The sequence below is a fragment of the Hippocampus bargibanti genome, linkage group LG03, assembly GCF_051943395.1.
Source record: "Hippocampus bargibanti isolate YZ-2025 linkage group LG03, ASM5194339v1, whole genome shotgun sequence".
NCBI lineage: Eukaryota > Metazoa > Chordata > Actinopteri > Syngnathiformes > Syngnathidae > Hippocampus > Hippocampus bargibanti.
Window position 1 is genome coordinate 12,872,072 of NC_142736.1, and position 20,937 is coordinate 12,893,008.

Genomic DNA, 20,937 nt, shown 5'->3' on the forward strand with positions numbered 1-20,937 from the left:
TTTTGGTAGTTAATAAATTTAAGGAACCAAAAAAAAAACTGAGGAGCCATTTGAGAGCCAAGAGAGCCGGATCTTTTAGGTGAGCCGAGCCAAAAAAACCGGCTCTGAAAGGAGCCGGAATTTCCATCACCAGTACAGTCTGTGTTGTTGTTTTTTTTTCTAATCAGGCAAAGTTGAGGGCACCGGAGAAGGGTCCTTGTGGTCTTGCCTGGCTCAGCATCAGAAGCAGCCAAAGACCAGCCAGAGAGCAGCAGTTCCTTCCTCAGCCGGTTCGTGTGTCACCCCGAGCATCTTTTCTGGAAAAATACCACAGGAAGGGAAAGCCACCGAATTCACCTGCTCACTTGTTGTTAATATAGTCAACGTAAATCTCTTTGAAGACAAAGAGTATAAAGGTATGATATTTGTACAACAATCACGGAATGGCCAGAGGTACAAAATCGTCTTTTGTCATGTTCAGCTGAGACAACACACGACGAGCTGTTGCAGCATCCACCGATCATGTTAGTTTATCCGCATTGAGAGACACTAAAACCCCGTTTGAGAACATCAAAATGTAATTTTCGATGTTTTAACGAATAAGCGTGGAGAAACCGGGTAAATGGACGCATAGCAGCAATGAGGGGTTAGCTTGGAGGCTAACAATAGGACATAAAGAGCGAGCCCAACGTTAATTTCATAAAATAACCCTATGTTGAGTTGGACGTGGCCGAGGTCGATATCGTCGACTGCAGCAACGCTTGAACGCTCAGAGTAAAGTAAGGTCAAAGTATTCAACGTGTTTAATTACTTTGTGGGTTTTGTTACGTAACCTTTTGCGCCTGTCTGTCTCTCACTGTTTTCATTGATACTAAAACGAAACAAAAAAGATTCCTGATGTGCGGCATGCTGTCTCAGTTTCTGAGCTGAACATGCTATTTTTGAAGCGTATGACAACTCCCAAAAAGTCTAGATGTTCCACAATAGTTAACTCACACAATGGAAGGTCAGTGATAGCTGGACACGAGTTAACCTCCCTGTTCATACTGAATTGTTTCCCAATTAAATTACTTAAATTGTTCGAACAGATAAGTGCATCATTTGCAGTGACGTGCGGTGAGGTTCATGGCTGGTGAGGCACAGTCAGATGAACACCACAGAGTAGCTTATTCACCATTTGATTGGCAACAGGTAACGTGTTTTGTTTAAAATGTAATTTCAGCATTCTTTATATACTGTATACAAACTCTAGCATAGAAAAAAAGAAGTAAAAAAACGTTATTATCGTGTTACCTTTACTTATAAATGAAGTGAATGTAAATTTCTCCACTGCGAGACTAATAAAGGCAAATCCAATTCATTCCAAGTCTCTCTGTCTCAATGGAGATCACTGCCAGTGAAGAAAGTCGTCCTTGATCAGTCCTGTTCCGACTATATGTTTTCAGTCTTTTGTGCTGAGAATGACCGCTCCACTGATGCTGTAGTAGCTGGAACAGTGAGCACGAGCTGGAGCAACTTTGTCGCTTCAGGAATAGTTTCAATGAGATCCTTCCAAAAAGCTGAGAAGCTGTCCAGGAGATTTACATTCATCCCTCACCGTTTGTGAGTTTGTAATGTACAGTGACTGTACATTATATACACCAGCTAAACTATAGAAATTTACTTCATATACTAAAAGATTTTGAACACTTTAATAGCGATATGCGGAGGGACAGCAATGCGGTCTCACTGCAGAGCAAGCCAGCACAGTTAGCATAGTGATTGCGCAATCCATGGTGAGGCTCAGCCGGCTGCTGCCTCACCGCTCGTCTCCACTTAGTATTTGAACGGTAAATGTGAAATTTAGCGAATTTGAAAAAAAAATCCAAAAATGGTGAAGTTAAATGGAAAAGAATGTTAAAGTACAAATCACTAAATAAATAAAACTAATTTATTTTGACATTTGATATTTCCATGATGAGGTGAGGCACAGCCTGCCTCCCCTGACTGCATGTCACTGATCATTTGTCTTCTCTCCTAACTCAATTTAGATGCCTTCAGCAATGGTTGGCAACAATGCTATCCAGTCTGCCATTCCAGAGGTTGGAAATGGGAGTAAGTCTGATGCCATGAAGCAGGTTCTTGGTGTGCTCGAAAAGAAGGTTCGCAACATGGAGAAAAAAAAGGTATTATCCTGAGTACCATCATTTTCATGATAATCACAATAATGTCCACAGCACACTATACATTAGTTTTTGAACAATCACATTTGAGTAAAACTGTCAGTTTGTAACACTGAATCAAACTCCGATGTGTCAGTTTAATATTTTCTGAATAATATTTGGAGAAAGTGCTTTGGGTTTCATAACAGGCAATATTTCCATTTTCCTGTAGGAAACCAGATTACGAACCCTCTTTGCGATTAATTTTGAATGCAAGTTCCAACACAACCTTTAAAAGACATTTTCATTTTCAGATGATTGTCTTAGGTGCGTGTGTGCTGGAAATATTTTTGTTTTCTTTGCAAGTATGTTGTACTTTTACTATCAATTGTGAATGCTTCTTACTCCCATTTGTTGTTGTATTTTGAACCCATTTTGGGATAAATAGTAACTTTTGATTCATTGGCCTCTGTTAAGAATGTGTTCAATTTCCAATGATTATGTGTCATTTAAAAAATTGCCCACATGCACTGTTTTAACCACCATCCCCCTTTCAGTCCAAATTGGATGACTACCAGGCAAAGAAGAACAATGGTGAAAGCTTAAATCAAGATCAGTTGGTATGTACACAGTGTCTGGTTTTGTAAATACAGGCTGTTTTATTCACCCAAGTCCAATTCATTTTTATATGATATGCCTGAAGGAGGCCTTGTCAAAGTACCAGGAGATAATCACCAATATTGAGTTTGCCCGGGAGCTGCTGAAGAGCTTCCAGACCCTTGGCCAAGAGGTGAGTCAGAAAAAATTGCTTTTGTTTCGGATTTGCTGCACATTAAAGTTTTAAGTTCGTGATGGAGAATGACTTTATTAAGTCAGGTGTACACTCATCTGTTCAGCTCACATTTTGTGAGTAAATCAGGATCTGTCTTGTTTAGTTACATTCACCCCGTTGTCTGAATAGGTTTGTCACCCGCATCGTGACTGCCGCGGCATATATTTTTCTGGGCAGTCGGGGCCTGTCACATTTACTATTATTTCACCCTGAGCCATCTCTCGTCGATTCCATTTTGTTCTAAAATATGGCCCTCTGTAGCGTACTGGGAGGGAACATGATGTAAGCAGATTTTGGTGCAATATTTTTTTCCACGATTTAAGCTAAAACGGTTACGCTGTGTGTTTAGATTCAAAAGACTTTAAAGAAAACTACAAGACGGCAACAGCTGCAACGAGAAGAAACAGAGCAACGGCGACTAAAGACTGTGTTGGAGTTGCAGTTTTTATTGGACCAATTGGGTGACGACAACGTCAGGCAGGATCTGACGTGCCTAGATGCTTCTGGCTCCTCCTTGCTCACGAATGCCGATCTTGCCTTTCTGGACGAGTTCTACAAACTCATTGGACCCGATCGGAACTGTGACCTCAGGTGTGTGGTGCCAGCTCAAGTATTTGTGCCTCATAAGATGTATTTGTGTGTATCGAATATGCAATGGTTCACTGGATCAATCGTTTGACAATGCACAGAGTGGATGATGTATTGTGTCTCCTCATTGACTTTCAGGTTGACTGAACAATATGAAGAGGCCTCACTGCACTTGTGGGAACTTCTCGAGGGCAGGGACAAGGCCGTGGCAGGAACGTCATGTAAGCATTCTATTGCTTCCGCGACTGTTTTCACTTGTGTCAGGAAAATGAAACTGTTTCTTTCCTCTTTCCTTGTTTACTGAAATCCATTTTAGCCATAAATTAGATTACAGAAAACCACATGTGAAGCGGCATTGCAACAGAGGTTAACGATCTGGGTCCGCCACCTTTTTTTTTGGGGGGGGGAGTGCCATTCATGTCAACCAGTTGGCTTTTGATGAGTCAAAAGCCTAACCACATATTTTATTGAGTTATTTACTTATTTTTTACGCCAGCCAAATTTAATCTTTTTGTGCTGCTGCATGTTAGTGAGCCTGAACACGACCCAGTCTCTGTAATATGCAACATGATACAAAGCTGAACTACATTGTGGAGTTGAAATGACACTTTCTCATTTCTATATTTATTGCAGTGATGTTATTTGATTGAATTCCGTACACGCTTGAATTATTCCACCCATCATGTTCCAGACAAAGCGCTAAAGGACATGATAGACAAGTTGCTTCAGGGCGGCTACTTCGACAAAGCACAAACTGCTCGAAACGGAACATGCGAAGAGGAAGAGGAGAGACAGGAAAAGCAAGCAGTGGTGGCTGATTCCAATGTGGTAGAGCAAACACCCGAACCAGGTAGGGCTGAACACAATCACTCGTTTCAATGTGCTGCTGAGAAACTGAAAGCATTTTTGTTTTTTATTTTTAAGAAGCAACCGTTACTGAAAATCATCCCCAGCCAGTGCAATTGGAAACCACCGAGGTGAGATTTCGGTGGCCATTGTACTGCTTCAAACAAACACCAATTAAATGACTTTACTTGTTCTATTTTTGCCGGTTAACTTATATTGTTTTTTTTTTTGTAGTTTGTAAATAGACAGTTTATCCCAGAAAGCACTTTTAGCAGTCCAGACACAGAACATGTGGAGGAGTGGTCAGTGGACATGCAGGTATGCTTTGCTTCACTACTATGTGCTTTCCCTCTGCGCAAATACTTTTGTTCATGTGTATTATTTTATTTTTACACCAAGATGGTGAATTCCCTTCAGCATCAGCCCCCTGCCCAGCTGCCACCAGAACCAAGCGTTGCTGTGAATCGTGTCAGCCCATCTCCGTCGACTGACCCGGTGATAAGAAAGCAGGCATTGCAAGACCTCATGGCCCAGATGCAAGGGACTTATAACTTCATGCAGGTGAGAGGAACCACAGTGCTGGCGTGAGCGAGTGTAATGCTGGAGTAATACTCAATTTTACAGCAGTCCACCAAAGAATTCAAGACAGTGGTTGACCTAGAAAGGCAATACAGTACAGGGAACCCCAAAAAGCCTAAATTTCCGTTGTGTTCTTTGTTAGTCTCTTATTAACATTGTCAGATACTGTATTGCTCAGCATAAAAACCATATTCGCCAACCTTCATCTGAAACAGAGTGCACATCTACATCATAACATCACATCTCCTCACCTGTGATGTTTACAACATAATTTACCACTTTTTTTTAACCACAAGGACTCAGTATTGGATTTTGATGGGCAGCTCCTCGACCCGGCCATTGTTTCAGCGCAGCCTATGAAGCCTGTGCAGACTGTGGACCTCCAACAGCTAGCATGTGCCTCATGTGAGTATCAGAATCAGAAAGCCTTTAATAGTCCCACAATGGGGGAATTGGCAATCGACAGCAGCAAAACTGCTGCCTTACACCCTCACTGGCTTCTTCAGCAGATCATGGGTAGGATTTAACTTGGGCAGGGAGTATAAGGAGAATATCCATCCATGCATGCATCCTCTGCCCGTTTACCTTGTACTATTATTACTGTGATTTTTGCTCAAGTAATTCAAATAATTTATTAGTTTGTGTGATCATTCAGCGACAGATGTTAATTATGGAAGCTTTTTGTAAACTCCACATGTATGCTGACGTATGAAGCCTTTAATAAGCCTCAATATCGGGAAGGCTAACCATTATTCCCAATGCACTTCCTGTAATATATAATGTATTTACATTCTTATGACAACCAGATGTATATGATACAGTTAGTAAAAACTGCTCCATGTTTTCCTTGTATTCCGTGGGTTGAATGCAACTTACTGAATTCCTTAAATATTTGTCATATAAAATTTTCATGTAGCATCTCAGCTGGAAAATAAAATGCCTGACCGTCTTCCACTCGTGACTGAAATAGCCTTCCTCTTGTCCATTTCTGACAAATATTTGGAGGCATTGAAGTTGGAAGTGACCACAATTTTTACATTTGTGTCACATTTTTTGCACTACCCTCCCACCAGCCCACTCGGAGTCCAGACTTCCACAGATGAGTGCAATGACAGGACCAAAGGAACCCTCACACGTAAGTAGCAGAAAATGCAGGGGTGGGTCTTTTGTACAGATGCCCCACTTGCACCTCATATTACTCCAGACCCGTATGACGTAGGAATTAACAGTTTTCTGATGAAAGTTTTTCTCGCGAGGGGTGCCGATATGTCAATACTGAGAGCTTACACAGACGTGATGAAAGAAGAGAGTCTCAGGTTTCTAACGCTGTACAGTATTGAATGTTTATGTAGGACTAAAACTCAATATTCTGTGGGTCCTGGAATTTTAGTGAAAATGACAAAAACCCTGGCACTGCAGTGGAGACATTTTTGCACATGTCTGGAAGTCCATCCATCCATCTTTTGCCGCTTATCCGGGGTCGGGTCGCGGGGGCAGCAGCTTCAGTAGGGAAGCCCAGACTTCCCTCTCCCCAGCCACTTCTTCTAGCTCGTCCTGGCGGATCCCGAGGCGTTACCAGGCCAGATGAGCGACATAGTCTCTCCAGCGTATCCTGGGTCATCCCCGGGGTCTCCTGCAAGTGGGGCATGCTCAGAACACCTCACCAGGGAGGCGTCTTGGGGGCATCTTAATCAGATGCCCGAGCCACCTCATCTGGCTCCTCTATGTGGAGGAGAAGCGGCTCGACTTTGAGCCCCTCCAGGATGACTGAGCTTCTCACCTTATCTCTACGGGAGAGCCCGGACACCCTACGAAGAAAGCTCATTTCGGCCGCTTGCATCCGGGATCTCGTTCTTTCGGACACAACCCGTAGCTCGTGACCATAGATGAGGGTTGGGATGTAGATCGACCGGTAGATTGAGAGCTTTGCTTTTTGGCTCAGCTCCTTCACCACGACAAATCGGTACAAAGTCCGCATCACAGCAGACGCCGCACCGATCCGCCTGTTGACCTCTTGCTCCCTTACACCCTCATTCGTGAACAAGACTCCCAGATACTTAAACCCCTCCACTTGAGGCAAAATCTCCTCCCCGACCCGGAGATTGAACTCTAGAACCCCTGAATAGACCTTTCCAGGGAGGCAGAGGAGTGTGATCCCTCTGTAGTTGGAACACGCCCTCCGGTCCCCCTTTTTAAAAAGGGGGACCACTACCCTGGTCTGCCAATCCAGAGGCACTCTCCCCGATGACCACACAATGTTGCAGAGGCGTGTCAGCCAGGACAGCCCCACAACATCCGGAGCCTTTAGGAACTCCGGTCGGATCTCATCCAGCCCCGGGGCCTTGCCACCAAGGAGCTTTTTAACCACCTCGGTGACTTCAGCCACAGAGATCGGAGAGCCCACCTCGGAGTCCCCGGTCACTGCCTCCTCCAAGGAAGGCGTGTTGGTGGAGTTGAGGAGGTCTTCGAAGTACTATGCCTACCGGTTCACGACGTCTCGAGTCAAGGTCAGCAGCGCCCCATCCTCACTGTACACAGTGTTAGTGGTGCACTGCTTTCCCCTCCTGAGACGCCGAAGCGGTCCGGAAGTCAGCTTCCATGGCCTCACCGAACTCTTCCCATGCCTGTGTTTTTGCCTCGGCAGCCACCGAGGCTGCATTCCGCTTGGCTAATCGATACCTGTCAGCTGTCTCAGGGGTCCCACAGGCCATATTGGCCCGGTAGGACTCCTTCAGCTTTACGGCATCCTTTACTACTGGTGTCCACCAGCGAGTATGGGGGTTTGCGCCACGACAGGCACCAACCACCTTACGGCCACATCTCCGATTTGCCGCCTCAGCAAGGGAGGTACGGAACATGGTCCATTCGGACTCAATGTCCCCCACCTCCCCCGGGACATGTGTAAAGTTCTGCTGGAGGTGAGAGTTAAAACTCCTTCTTACAGGGGATTCCGCCAGACGTTCCCAACAAACCCTCACAACACGTTTGGGTCTGCCTGGTCGGACTGGCATCTTTACCCACCAACGGAGCCTACTCACCACCAGGTGGTGATCAGTTGCAGCTCCGCCCCTCTCTTCACTCGAGTGTCCAAAACATGATTTATCAATGATGAAAAGGGCACCATAGTAACCAGATTATTGTAATAACCGGAACTAATTATACATACAAGACTAGACATTTGCCGGGAAATGAAAATAGTATCGTAATAAGCAGTACTATCGATATAACCGATATCGATATAATGAGACTTTACTGTATGTGAATCATCTTCGAGTGGATAATTTAGGAAATATGTGAATATCAATGTGCAACACTATTTAAAAAAAATCTGTCAATGATGACTTCTATTGTAGTCTAGTAAATTGCCATGTCCCATCAGATATGACCTATTTTTAGAACAGTCCCATGGTTTGCTGATGTGGTCCTTAGGTCCATGTGGACGCCATGTTCATGAACCCTCCTGGCATACTCATGTGGCAGCAAGATAGATTATTTTTAGACTTTTTTGCAATGCTCCAGTAAATTGTTTATCCAATTTACTAGATATTGTTTTCCCAACCCCCACTTCTCCTGTGCCCCATTTCCAAACCATCCAGGCCTCAATGTCTCTGTCTTCTGAGCATTCGTCTGTATCTTCTTCCCTGTCCTCTGCCTTCCCACCTACCTCCGAATCCACTCACACTGGAGGCATCAATGTCAAAGCTGCCCCCTTCCAGTCAGTGCAAGCGGTAATACTTCGTATCTGTGTCCAGTCCTTAAGTACTGGCCCTTGCTCTTGAGTAGGGACAAGTGGCTCTCCATCTCACTCCTTCAATTCTGAATCATTTATAGACACGATGAGTGAGGTACATACTTTTTATTTGGCTTGTAATATAGAAGTGTTGAGTCAGGTTTTTTTTGTTTGTAGGTATTTGGTCTGAGTGCACCTGCGCCACCAGCCGGCGGCCAAGCAGAACCCCGAAAGCCACCGCAGTTTCCTGGGAACTACAGGCAGACTTTCAGTGGTCAATTGAAGTCTGTCACTGATCAGCCTGACAACCCGCAGGATACTTTACAATCTGGTGAAAGCGCAATGAAGATTGATTAAAAAAATACTGCATTAAACAAATACTGTGTGTGATTTAAATGCACTAAGTTATTTCTGTCCTTCCAGTTGTCGCTGGATTCCAGCCCCAAGCCCCCGTCATGCCTTCACCAGCTGTGCATGGAGATTCATCGCCCGGTGCAGGCTTTGGACAGTCGGGCCAGTCCTTATTCAACAGCAGGACTGTACCACGGGGCAGCTCAAGGAACAGCAGAGGCGCCATGAATGGCTACAGAGGCTCCTCAAATGGATTTAGAGGTACGCAGTCCTAAATGGAACTCATCTATAGGGGGAGGGCTTGGAGGGATGGAAACCGAGCCCTGCCGCAAATCAGTAGGTGAGTGACGTACAATGAACTGTGTTAAGGGATCCTCTGAGATTGATGCCATACCTAAAAACACACAATGGTAAGACAATTACTGTTGTTCTTTTTGTGATCAGGGGGATATGAAGGTTACCGTCCTCCTTTCTCGAACCCTCCCAGCAGTGGTTATGGTCAAAGCCAATTCAACACGACGAACAACTATCAGAGGGTAGAATTATCTTATTTTGAAAATGAATACAAAAAAGGAAAGGAGGATCTGAACTTGATATGTGAAGATGTTCATGGTGATGTGTGTTGCAGGAGAGCTTCCAACAAGGTTACAAACGGGGGGCTGCCCAGGGGCCTCGGGGATTATCTCGAGGTAATGCTCAGCCATTGCGATCCTAATAACTGGCTCATCGCTCCACATGGAACATTCAGGATTTTTGAATGTGCCCACCCAAACTCACTTTTCTAATCTTTCTTTTCACAGTAACACTTTTTTAAAAGCCTGTTTCAGTCAGTCTGCTTTTGTCTGCCCGTTTTCTCAAAATGTTTGAACATAAAATGCTGTGTCCTAATTTCGTGTAGGATATCAGCAAGTATGTGAGATATTAAACAATATTCCTGTAAACTTGAAAGATTTTCATTAATTTATTTTTTTGTACAAAATAATGCAAAAAATACCCTGCCACTGTCAAAATGGAGATTTTCCTCAGGCATGTGCTTTTTGGTCACCTTTTCCTTTTCATCTTGTAGATATGACAATTCATTTTTTAATCTGTCACCATCACCTCTTGTATAATAATCAGTCAAGACTTTCAATAAAGCTGTGTTCTATACAATGTGTTTTCTTGTGCTACACTGAAGACACAGTATGGTAGTGAAGTTTTGTAAGAACACCATTCTGTTGGCTAGTTAGTGCAAAAAAGGTCAATCTAACTGTTAAAAGTGAATGGATTAAATCAGCAATTAAATATATATATATAGGATTTGCCTTTATTAGTCTCGCAGTGGAGAAATTTACATTTCACAGCAGCAAAGTTTTGATTTTATATATATGTACAAACTGAATGGATGTAAGCATTTTATTGTCTTGAACTGAGGCATACATTAGCGACACACTGAGAAATCCAGCAGCAAGCAATAACAGAACGACGTGTCTGTAATGTGCAAATTAACTATGCCATATTTTCACAAAGAAAACCACTTGGCACAGTGAAATAATAGCAGGGAAGAATGGTTTGTATTTTTGCTGATTTGAAGATGCAAAGAAATTGTGAACAGAAACAACACTGCATGGTAAGTCAACAACACACGTGACCAGATTTCAATCTTTCGGAAACATTCTAGATGGCAAATGAATGCATAGTTTCTGCATTAAGAATCCACTGATGTGGCTTCGTTTTATTTTTTGCCCTTTTACAAATAAGGAAATCAAATGGGAATATTTTTGCATTTCCGTTTATGTATTCTTTTTTTTACCAAATACTTATCTAAAGTAAAAAATGACCAATCATGATCAACTAAAACACAGCATACAAAACTCCTAACAAAAAAATCCAAATAAACTAACAACAATCAAATGAATGGGGTCTTCCTCAGTTGTGCCCCATTCAAATAATACTAAAAACCTGTCACTTTTTGTAGCTTTTTGAGATAAATCCTATAAACATTGAGAATGATTGCTTTTATTATCTGATCGCAATAAATTAATGTGGTAGATAAATTCTTACAAACAATATGGCAATAATGTGTGGCCATTTTGTCAAGTGGTGAACAAAGAGCAAAAACCTTGTTTTTAACAGCAATTTAGGTTGTCATTGAAATGAATGAATGATTGAAATGATATATAATAAAAGACACGTTCAGTCAAAGTATGAATGAGTGGTCCAATCAGGAGGTTGGGGGGGCATTCACATGACACAATAGTTGTCTGGTGTTTCAATTAAAGTGACTTTTTCCACAGGCCTTGAAAGTAGTATGTCTTTTTACTCCTCAAATGTCCCTTCGTTGCCATCATGTTGACAACATGCTCCTGAAAATCCATCATGTAATTCTTAATTCGGGCACCCAAAACTGGTATTGTTCAATGTGTGTGCTTCTCTGAGAGTGTGTTCCAAAGCACCAATCATGGTGTCATCATGGTGAAAAAGCTTAGACACTCTTAGATTAGACAAGGTTGCAAAAGTCCAGCCGTGAAGGCCCTAAGGGAGGTGCTTCTCAGTTTGCAGTCTTTCAGGGTCCCTTGGAGGCAGATTGTGATGTATCTGCTCGTCCACCTGCTGATTCTGGTGTTGACTCTGGTCGTGAGTTGCATCTTGATAAACCTGAGCAGCAGGTTGGGGCTCTTGGATGAGGTTTCCCTGGTGGTGCTGCTGTCGATTGTCAGCTGCGTGGCTCTCTGGGATGGCGTTTCCTTCGACTTTAACAAAGATGTCAATCAGCATCATCGGACAACAGCCGTGAAGAAAATAAATGAACCTAGACCTACCGTGGACCTCCGGAGGGGGTTCTTGTTTTTCAGCCCTGAGTCGTTCCATATGATCGACGGCCTGAAAAGAACAAACGAGATTTCATTTGCCTCGCTGATTTGATTGGAAAAAACATACTGTGGACTAATGAAACAAATACTTTTCAGAAGTACTTTTCAGTCTCCCGACCTGAAGGTTTGATGCTCAACCTTTGGGACCATGTCAAATTGTCCTTGAGCAAGGTTCCGAATATTCAGGTGCTCCTAATGCTGCGTCATCAGTAGGTAAACAGAGTTGAAAGGCGCTAAAATAACCTGAAAGCCATGTACCTATTTGACAGGCAAGTACTATCTAACATTCATATTTGCTGAGATGGTAAATTTCTGTTTTTTATTAGCCATTATCCATAAACATCAACATTCTAACTAATAAAATCACTGTCAACACTGCGGCGTCACTCTCTGTTTCACTTTTAGAAATTAGCTACCAGAAAAAAAATCCACAATATCCAGTGTGTCTTTAGTCGACTTAAAGGACAACCGACATCACTTTTTTGTTTCCTAACTGACATCAGAAAACCGTTTCATAGCATCTAAAATACCCAAAACACACAGTATGATATTTATATTCAAATGCAAAACACCAATAAAAATGACTTAAAGCGTTCAAAATCTGCAAAAAATTGAGCTGCAAATTGGGCATTTTCAGAAAGTTCCGCCCCCAGTTCGTGACGTCACGCCAAGACGCCTTGCATTGCTTGAGAATCAAAACAATGGCTTCAGATTCGGATAATATGCTTTCTTGTTACACATCCAGTTATGAATATGATTCAAATAGTTCTGAAGAGGAAAGCATACATGTTTGCAATCAATTAGAGAATTTATTCCGTGTCATTTTGAGGCATCAGGGGTGGGAAATGTCGCACCCAAGGGAGGCAGAAAATGGCGACAAAGCCCGTTTCCACAGGCTGATAAATTCCTTCCATGGAGCTTGGTCGCCCTTTTCTGGCAGCTTTTTGGTGCAACACGAGGTTTTCAGACCAAACAAGTACAGCAAAATACATTGACGTGATGGAAGGACTGCTACAATGTGTCTTTTCGGTCAGGGGCGTTCCTTCAGTGACGTCACGTACGTCAGTTGTCGTTTGAAGGACAACAGACGCCTCCGGACAGGTTGTGTCCATAATTTGTAAAATCACTTCAAATGACTTCTACTGAGCGTATTTTACAAATACAACTATATTTTACGTTTTAAGACTCGCGCTGAATTGAATATTCAGGAAGTCTTGTTTTCGAGTTGATGACGATGCCTGACCTGACGTCACGTCTGGAACGCCCCTGACCGAGAAAGTGACACACAATGCATTTTGGGTACTTTGTTTGGTCTGAAAACTTCATGATGATCCGTGTTGATGGCGAAATTAGAAGAAAAACACATAAATAACGCGATGGTGAATCGTTGTGTGTTGCACCAAAACTACTATTTGATTCTAGTTGACACAAATTCCCAGCAGAAAAATCAGCCCATTTCCAACAGAGCTTGGCGCCATCATGTGCATTTTCGGGAAGCTACATTGGACTCCAGATGCCTCAAAATGACATGGAATTACTTTAATCGATTGCAAACATTTATGCTTTCCTCTTCAGAACTATTTGAATAATATTTATAACTGGATGAGTAACAAGAAAGCATCTTCTCCGAATCTGAAGCCATTGCTTTGATTCTAGAGCAAGGCAAGACGTCCTGGCGTGACGTCATGAACAAGGGGGCGGGACCTTCTGAAACTCGGCATTTCCGGTCATTTTGAAGTAATTACATTCAGGCGACTTGATCATGCATCGATCCGTTGTTCCTTCATCGATACAATCTAAAATGATCTCAAATTAACGACCTTGAGAAGCAGCTTGGTTTCCCCACAAAAAGCCTCAAAAGGTTGGGCAACAAAATGTCATTTTTGTCCAGATTTAAGAGTAAATGTTTTTTTTTTTATGACCATTCAAAAGCAATGTCAGATGTGCATGACACAGTCACTTTTGTCTGTTTCAAGTTCTTCCTTTGCCCCCTACGGAGTTCTCCTTTAATTAACAGATAGGCACTAACAATTTTGCATGTGTTCAACGGTGGTGCCCTTACCTGTTGCAACTCAACTTTTTGCGCATTCAGCTGCTCCTGTTGCCTTTCCAGTTCATCTCTCTGTTTCTGAAGTTCTGTCGATTTCTGGTGAAGCTCTTGCTGTTGGCGAGCGAGGTGCTCCTCAAACTCCCTCATCTCCTCATCCGTGTAGGCCTGGTTCTGCTCCAAAGTCTACAAACAGCACATGAACCCAGCTCCATTTTAGTGTCCTCGAATTTGTTGAAGACATAACAATGGAGTGGATATTTTTTGTCTTGCTTTGGGGGCTTACCTCCCAGCTATCTGGCTCCAAGAATTCTTTTTTATTTGTAGCTGTCATGAACTCATCTAAGGAGACCAGCCTATCTTTGTTTGAATCCACCTGCAAGTGTTTAGATGCAATAAATGACATGACCGGATGCAAAACGTCAAGACAGGCCACACGCCCCCACAGCGAATGGTCAAAGGTTTTGTACTTTGCGTTTTATCTTTTATTCGAGTTCACAAGAAGAAATAAGCGAGCCAACTGTCAGTACACAATGTTGTGTCTGTTTCTATTTCAACAACTGTCCAATACCTCATTCATGACATGCTCCCTCATGCGTAACCTCTCCTCTTCCATTTCCACCATATCATCTTCCTCATTGGTGGGATCGTAGAGTTTTTCCAGCTGAAACATCAGCGAGCAAAGCTCAAGGACTATTTCGCCATATCAATCAACATGACATGACTTCTCACCTCCTTGGTGAACAGCGACTCCAGTTCCTGTTCGTCAAAGAAGCCATCCCCGTTGGTATCTGCATCAAGTAGAGGAAAACATCGATGTCATGCCTGAACTGGGTGTGTGTGTGTGTGTGTGTGTGTGTGTGTCTCTTGTCATTAAAGGGACGAAGCCCGTTGGACTGAAAGACTTACCATGCAAATTGAAGAAAGTTTTGGGATCAAAATCCTCCGGGTCTAAGCCATCTGTATCTTCCCACACTTCCTTGAGTTGATTCTGACTACCCTGCGAAGATAACACCTCATTTCAACATTTTCTATATAGTTGACAAATGATGGTACATTTGTCAAAATGATTCGCCCGCCGCCTCCAAACACCAATCAAAAAAGGTTTGAGAGATCCAATAACCCATCCAAGGATGACAAGCGAGTGTTAATACATTCCCGGTCAGACTTACCGGGTGGTTGATTTTGGGGTGGTCGGCATGTTTTTTCCTCAGCTCCTCGTAGTGCTCCTCTTCTCGCTTTCGCTCGTCTTCATCCAGCGTTTTCAGGTGTTCCCGCCTGTCGTGCTCTTTCATCATTTCGTAACGCTTGAACTCTTCGTGTCTCTCTTTGTCAAAGTTCTCCAGATCGTTTGTGGCCTTGATACACAAACATCATGCGTTGGTTTTGCCTCATTAAAAAAATATATCTGAGCAGTAATATAATTCAAAATACAGTGCGCAAATCATTTCTTTGAACATTGATATAGAAAAGATAAAACATATCGATAACTTTTGGGATAAATCCCAGATTAGCTGCTTCAGTCAACCTGGAACCATGGGAAAACCAAGGAGCTGGTAGTGGATTTCTGCAGGAAACAATCCTCACTGGCACCGGTGAGCATCCAGGGTTCGGACATTGAGAGGGTGACCTCCTTCAACAGGGGTGTCAAAGTCATTTTTTGCCGCGGGCCACATTGTAGTTATGGTTTCCTCTCGAGGGCCGTTATGAATTTGGGGAACCCATTAGAATGTTTAAATCCCTTCAAATATTACATATAGAGCACACAGCAAATTAACCAATAACTCCTTTTCAAATCTGAAGTCAAGAATAATGACTTTTATTGTGGTTGACATCCAAAAATATGGAATTTTGGCTCAGATTTTACCAATCATCATGGAATTTAACAAGTTTGATTTGATTTCGCGGGCCGAAAAAAATGATATGGCGGGCCGGATTTGGCCCGCGGGCCTTGACTTTGACACCTGTGAACTGGACTGGACGACAAACACGGATGCCCTAATCAAAAAGGGACAGAGTCGCCTCTTCTTACTCAGGAAACTGAGGTCTTTTGGGGTTCAGGGGTCACTCCTAAAGACTTTCTATGACTCTGTGGTGGCTTCAGCCATTCACTATGGAATTGTCTTCTGGTCAGGCAGCATCACCACCCGGGACAGGAAAAGACTGGAGCGCCTTGTCAAGAGGGCCAGTTCTGTCCAGGGCCGCTCGCTGGATTCTCTGGAGGAGGTGGGCAACAGACGGACGCTAGCTAAACTAAAAGCTATGATGGACAGCCCCTCCCACCCCCTCCTGCCCACCCTGACAGCACTGGGTAGCTCCTTCAGCGAGACTATTACACCCGCGCTGCAAGAAGGAGAGGTAGCGCCGGTCGTTCCTACCGACTGCTGTCAGGCTTCGCAATTCTCAATAATCACATGTGGAAAAAAAACTGGAGACTTGCAAATATGGGTGAATGCAATACAGCTACATCTATCAATATGCCTTTCTTGATACTTGCACTATGTTCAGTTTTTCATGAAACAGTTTTGCACATTTACAGTATACAGTTGACATTTTTTTTTGCTATGCTTAGAATATCTTGTTTTCTATCCTTTAACACCCCCATCCCATCCCCTTTCAAATTGCTGCTGTGCACTGCAAATTTCTCCATTGCGGGACGAATAAAGGTTTTCTGATTCTGAACTACTAACAGCGACATTGCTGTCTGCTGACAAGCTCTACCGTCAATCGACATTTCTCACAGTTGTCTGTATAGTGTGTCTACAAGTCATTCAGGACGCGAATGTGCAAATACTTTTGCGGGCCATCCGACTTACCGATTTTATCAGTCGATCCAGGTCATCCACTTCAAAGGTATGTGGGTTCATATGGTTCAAGTATTCAAACTGCTTCAGCAGAGCTTGGTGGTCAACTGCGATATCTGTCGGAGAGGCACAAGTTGCACTGTTTTTATGAATGAATAATGAATTTAGAATCAACCATATTTTGTTGCTTTTTTGCTACTCTTGACCTACCATTTCCACCTTCAAGGTCATGCCGAGCCTTGATGAGTGTCCTGAGTCGATTTACCTCTTGCCTCTTCAACTCATCCAGTTTGGTTCTGACGTGGTGGCTGACAAAGTCCAGCTCTTTGGCAAGTTTACCTTGCTGGAAGTAAACATTACTTGTTGCAACAAAAAGAGCCCAAGCACAAAAATTACATGATTCTCCTTTCTATTATGAGTCACTTTGAAAAGGGATTACAATAAAATACAAAACAATACATACTGACTTACATTTAGCGCTTTGACAACTGCATTTATACAGAGCTTTCACAACTGGCTGCTGGAACAAAGCGCTTTACAGAACATTCAAAATACAGTACTACGTCCAAGAAATCAGAATATTGATCCCGATATAAGGATTAGAAGGCGTACTGTCGGGTCTTGACAAAATGGAACGCTTTTAGGTATGTATGCATTATAGGGCGGAAAATGCAGTCATTAGATTTGTTGTAATGAATCCCATTTGTCGTACGCTAATGATAAGGTTTTCATGTTGGGCACTAATAAAGGTTTGCGTTGTCATTCATAGGGGAATACTTTAACATCTGTAAAAGGGTCCGAAAGGGTCTAAAAGTGCAGCTTTGGGAGATAGGAGACACAGTAGCATCAGAGTGATATGTCTCACTACTTTTGATTTTCCACATTACATTTTCATTGTTCATGGAGGAGAAGCAGGTGGGTGACTCATGGTTTTTCCTCATACATCATATACGTACTGGGAGATTTAATCAAAGTACACGGTAAAGAGGACTTTCACCTTGATATCTTCCATGTCAGTATTATGGAGCTTTTCTCTGAAATGTTCATCTTTTTCAAGAAAATCAATGACTTCTCTGAGGTAGCGGTCATAGTGGAGCCCAGTGTCCTTTAGCAGAAAAAAACAATGTCAAACAATGAATGCCAAGTGATTGAAATCATTAAAATATAATACAGCAGTATAACACGGTATTTAAGAACCTCAAACAATTTTCCGAAAGCGTTTGTTCTACATGTGAGTTTTGCAGGAAACTTCAATTGCGGGAAGCAAATAATAAGCTTGAAGTCTTTTGTTTGGAGAGCTGAAAACTTAGTTGGAGAGGGAAAACTGTTGCCAAGTAACACTTAAAATGCAATAAGTGTGTGTTTTAGTAAGTTTCAATGTCTAAAGTGTGTCTATTGTTTGTCTTTGCTTGTGTTTGTTTTTTAATATGGTCCTTCTGTGTATCTGATTTTCAGCTCTTATATCAGAATCAGAATCAGAATACCTTTATTCGTCCCGCAATGGGGAAATTTGCAGTCCACAGCAGCAATTGAAGAGGGATGGGGTTGGGGTGGGAGTGAAAGGATAGAAAACAAGATATTCTAAGCATAACAAAATAAAAATGTCAACTGTATACTGTGCAAATGTAGATGTGCAAAAACCGGAAGGTAAGGCGGAAATTCTAAATGACTTTTATATGTGAAAGCTTACAAATCTGAGTTTGTATTTTTTCATGGATTTGTTGTTTTTATTTTAGCAAATATGTATGAAATTGCAATTCTTCATCCCCCTCTACAGATATTAAAACCAAAGCTCTTCCGAACATGAAGGAGCATGCTACACATTACCAAAATGTCCTCTTCTTTTTGAAAAAAAAATTGTTGTTCTACATGTGATCTTTGTTTAATTGCAACTTTTTTTCTATTTTGTAAATCTACTGAAGTGCTGTGTTGAGGCCAAATTATGAAAAATCAAATGTGAAAAGGGCCCCGATCATTTTTTTCTCTCAGGCCACATAAAACAAATCAAGTTTGTCTTGTTTACTTGATTTGTTCTGTTTATTTTAGCAGAAATATTGTATGAAATGGGCAGCCCGGTAGTCGAGTGGTTAGCACACCGGCTTCACAGTGCAGAGGTCGCCGGTTCGCGTCCCAGTCCGGCCTCCCTGTGTGGAGTTTGCATGTTCTCCCCGGACCCGCGTGGGTTTTCTCCGGGTCCTCCGGTTTCCTCCCACACTCCAAAAAACATGCATGGCAGGCAGATTGACCACTCCAAATTGTCCCTAGGTGTGAGTGTGAGAGTGACTGTTGTATGTCTTCGTGTGCCCTGCGATTGGCTGGCAACCAATTCAGGGTGTCCCCCGCCTCGTGCCCAAAGACAGCTGAGATAGGCTCCAGCAACCCCCGCGACCCTAATGAGGAATAAGGTACGGAAAATGAGATGAGATATTGTATGAAATTGCAATTCCCCCCCCTCTACAGATATTAAAAGCAATTATTCCCCTTAAAAAAAAAAAACGAATCGCTTTTGAACGTGAATGGGCCATGCAGCTCATTAAATAAATGTGTTGTCCTACATGTAATGTTTACAGAAGTTAAATTGCAAGGTTTTTATATTTTGTAAATCTGTTGAAGTGCTGTGTTGAGGCCAAGTTATTCAAATCCTAATGAGGAATAAAAGGTTGGGAATCACTCACCACACTAGCTGGAGCATCTTCAATTTTGACGTCTGGCTCTTTAATATTGGTCCTGTCCTTACTGATGGGAACTGCCTCTGAAGTAAGAAGCTGGACCAGTACCAGAATCCAGCTGATGAACTGGGCACGACTCCACATCTTTTAATAAATCAAACAGTTTTAACAACAACAATTAGGAAACAATTAGTACATTGATGTAATATTCCCTACAGTTGTAATGTCGCTTGTGGTGTATTTTTATAAATGTGTTTTTGTCATTGATCAAACCTTAAGTTGTTGGGGTCCAAAAAAACTGTTGACGTTAGCCTTAGCACTGGCACTGACACATTTAGTCACACAGGCAACTAAAAATTACCTTATTCTGATCTGATTTTGTTAACATCTTCAATACAACCAATGTACAACATCCAGAACAAAAGCAACTAAATGTGTCTTTATTGTATACTCACGTTACTGTGGCTGTTAAACACAATTTGCTTTAAATAATTCGCAATCGCCACCTCTACAGAAGGAACTCTGTCGGCAAGTAGCTCGTTAGTCAGCTCATGGGAGATCGGAATCCTAATATTTGTTTTTCATTGGTCAGTTTGCACGTCTGTCAAAGCTATTGAGGTTTGGTTGCATCGAATAGTACGTGGCGCGGTGACGAGACGGTTCATCTTGATGTCGACACTGCGCATGTGTACACTAGGGTCAAACTAACAATTGCCAAGACTAAACGTCACACTATATTTTTTTCTGTGTACTGTATTTGTATTTGCTTTGATTTACTCTGCTCTGTTCTGCCAGGTCGGCTTTGCAATTAATTATCATCTTACCTGTGTAAATAAACATTGAATAAATAAATAACTGTCATTCATAGGCAGTTCGATATTGCGTATGTCAATATTTAGTATTTTAATTGAGGAATTAGCATTTCTTTTTAGGGAGAAGCATAACAAACTCTGTCTTTTCTAGTGTGCTTACTTTGATAAAGTTATTGACCACTCGACCATTTTGAATTTACCCAGTTTGCTCCCAAGCAGATTACGTATAGGCTTTTTGTTTTTCAGTCAAAAAGGCCCACTGGATAGATATTTGTGTTTTGATTCAATCCGATTAGGTCTCTTTGCTTTGTGAGTGTCGTGTGCCATTGTATTTTTTTTCCAGAGTAGTAGAGCCAGCAATAGCCCCCTGCAATTCCTGCCAGAAAATGGTCATCATGAGTATCCTCATGCCACCAGAAACTCACCTGGTAAGAGAGAAGATGGGGAAGTGTGGACAGAAACTCACCTGGTAAGAGTGAAGATGGGGAAGTGTGGACTGTGCACCCCCATCCTCACCCATGAAAATCCAAAGTCCTGTGGCGATGTGTAATGGCGGTGGGCACAGGCCAAGGATGTGGCTCGAAGTGCCTAGCCAAACCATGCACACAGGTGGCAATGGAGTGATGGTCGTTGACAGTGCGCAGCTTCCATTGTGTGTTTCCGATGACAAAAAAGGCAAATGCTTTTAAATTGCTTAAACATGATCT

The 20,937-nt window shown here is 42.4% G+C and overlaps 2 protein-coding genes across 2 annotated transcripts; one reads left to right on the plus strand and one right to left on the minus strand.

Annotated features, from left to right (window-relative positions):
- Window positions 1-217: 217 nt before the first annotated feature.
- On the plus strand, window positions 218-9,994 carry LOC148900381 (caprin-1-like). Its single transcript, XM_088992026.1, has 16 exons — window positions 218-395; window positions 2,010-2,144; window positions 2,678-2,740; window positions 2,824-2,910; window positions 3,302-3,543; window positions 3,679-3,761; window positions 4,232-4,390; window positions 4,465-4,517; window positions 4,621-4,704; window positions 4,786-4,947; window positions 5,262-5,370; window positions 6,039-6,100; window positions 8,873-9,026; window positions 9,119-9,307; window positions 9,491-9,582; window positions 9,675-9,994. Exons 2-16 carry the CDS (start codon window positions 2,010-2,012, stop codon window positions 9,759-9,761), a joined length of 1,761 nt encoding a protein of 586 aa, XP_088848152.1. The 5' UTR covers window positions 218-395; the 3' UTR covers window positions 9,762-9,994.
- A 432-nt stretch (window positions 9,995-10,426) lies between these two features.
- LOC148900382 (nucleobindin-2-like) lies at window positions 10,427-19,993 on the minus strand. Its single transcript, XM_088992027.1, has 13 exons — window positions 19,874-19,993; window positions 19,425-19,562; window positions 17,747-17,854; window positions 16,960-17,092; window positions 16,762-16,865; window positions 15,118-15,303; window positions 14,855-14,945; window positions 14,678-14,736; window positions 14,517-14,609; window positions 14,232-14,321; window positions 13,961-14,131; window positions 11,848-11,908; window positions 10,427-11,778 (listed from the first exon to the last, which is right to left on the minus strand). The coding sequence occupies exons 2-13, from the start codon at window positions 19,560-19,562 to the stop codon at window positions 11,561-11,563; spliced, it is 1,452 nt and encodes a 483-aa protein (XP_088848153.1). The 5' UTR covers window positions 19,874-19,993; the 3' UTR covers window positions 10,427-11,560.
- Window positions 19,994-20,937: the final 944 nt, after the last annotated feature.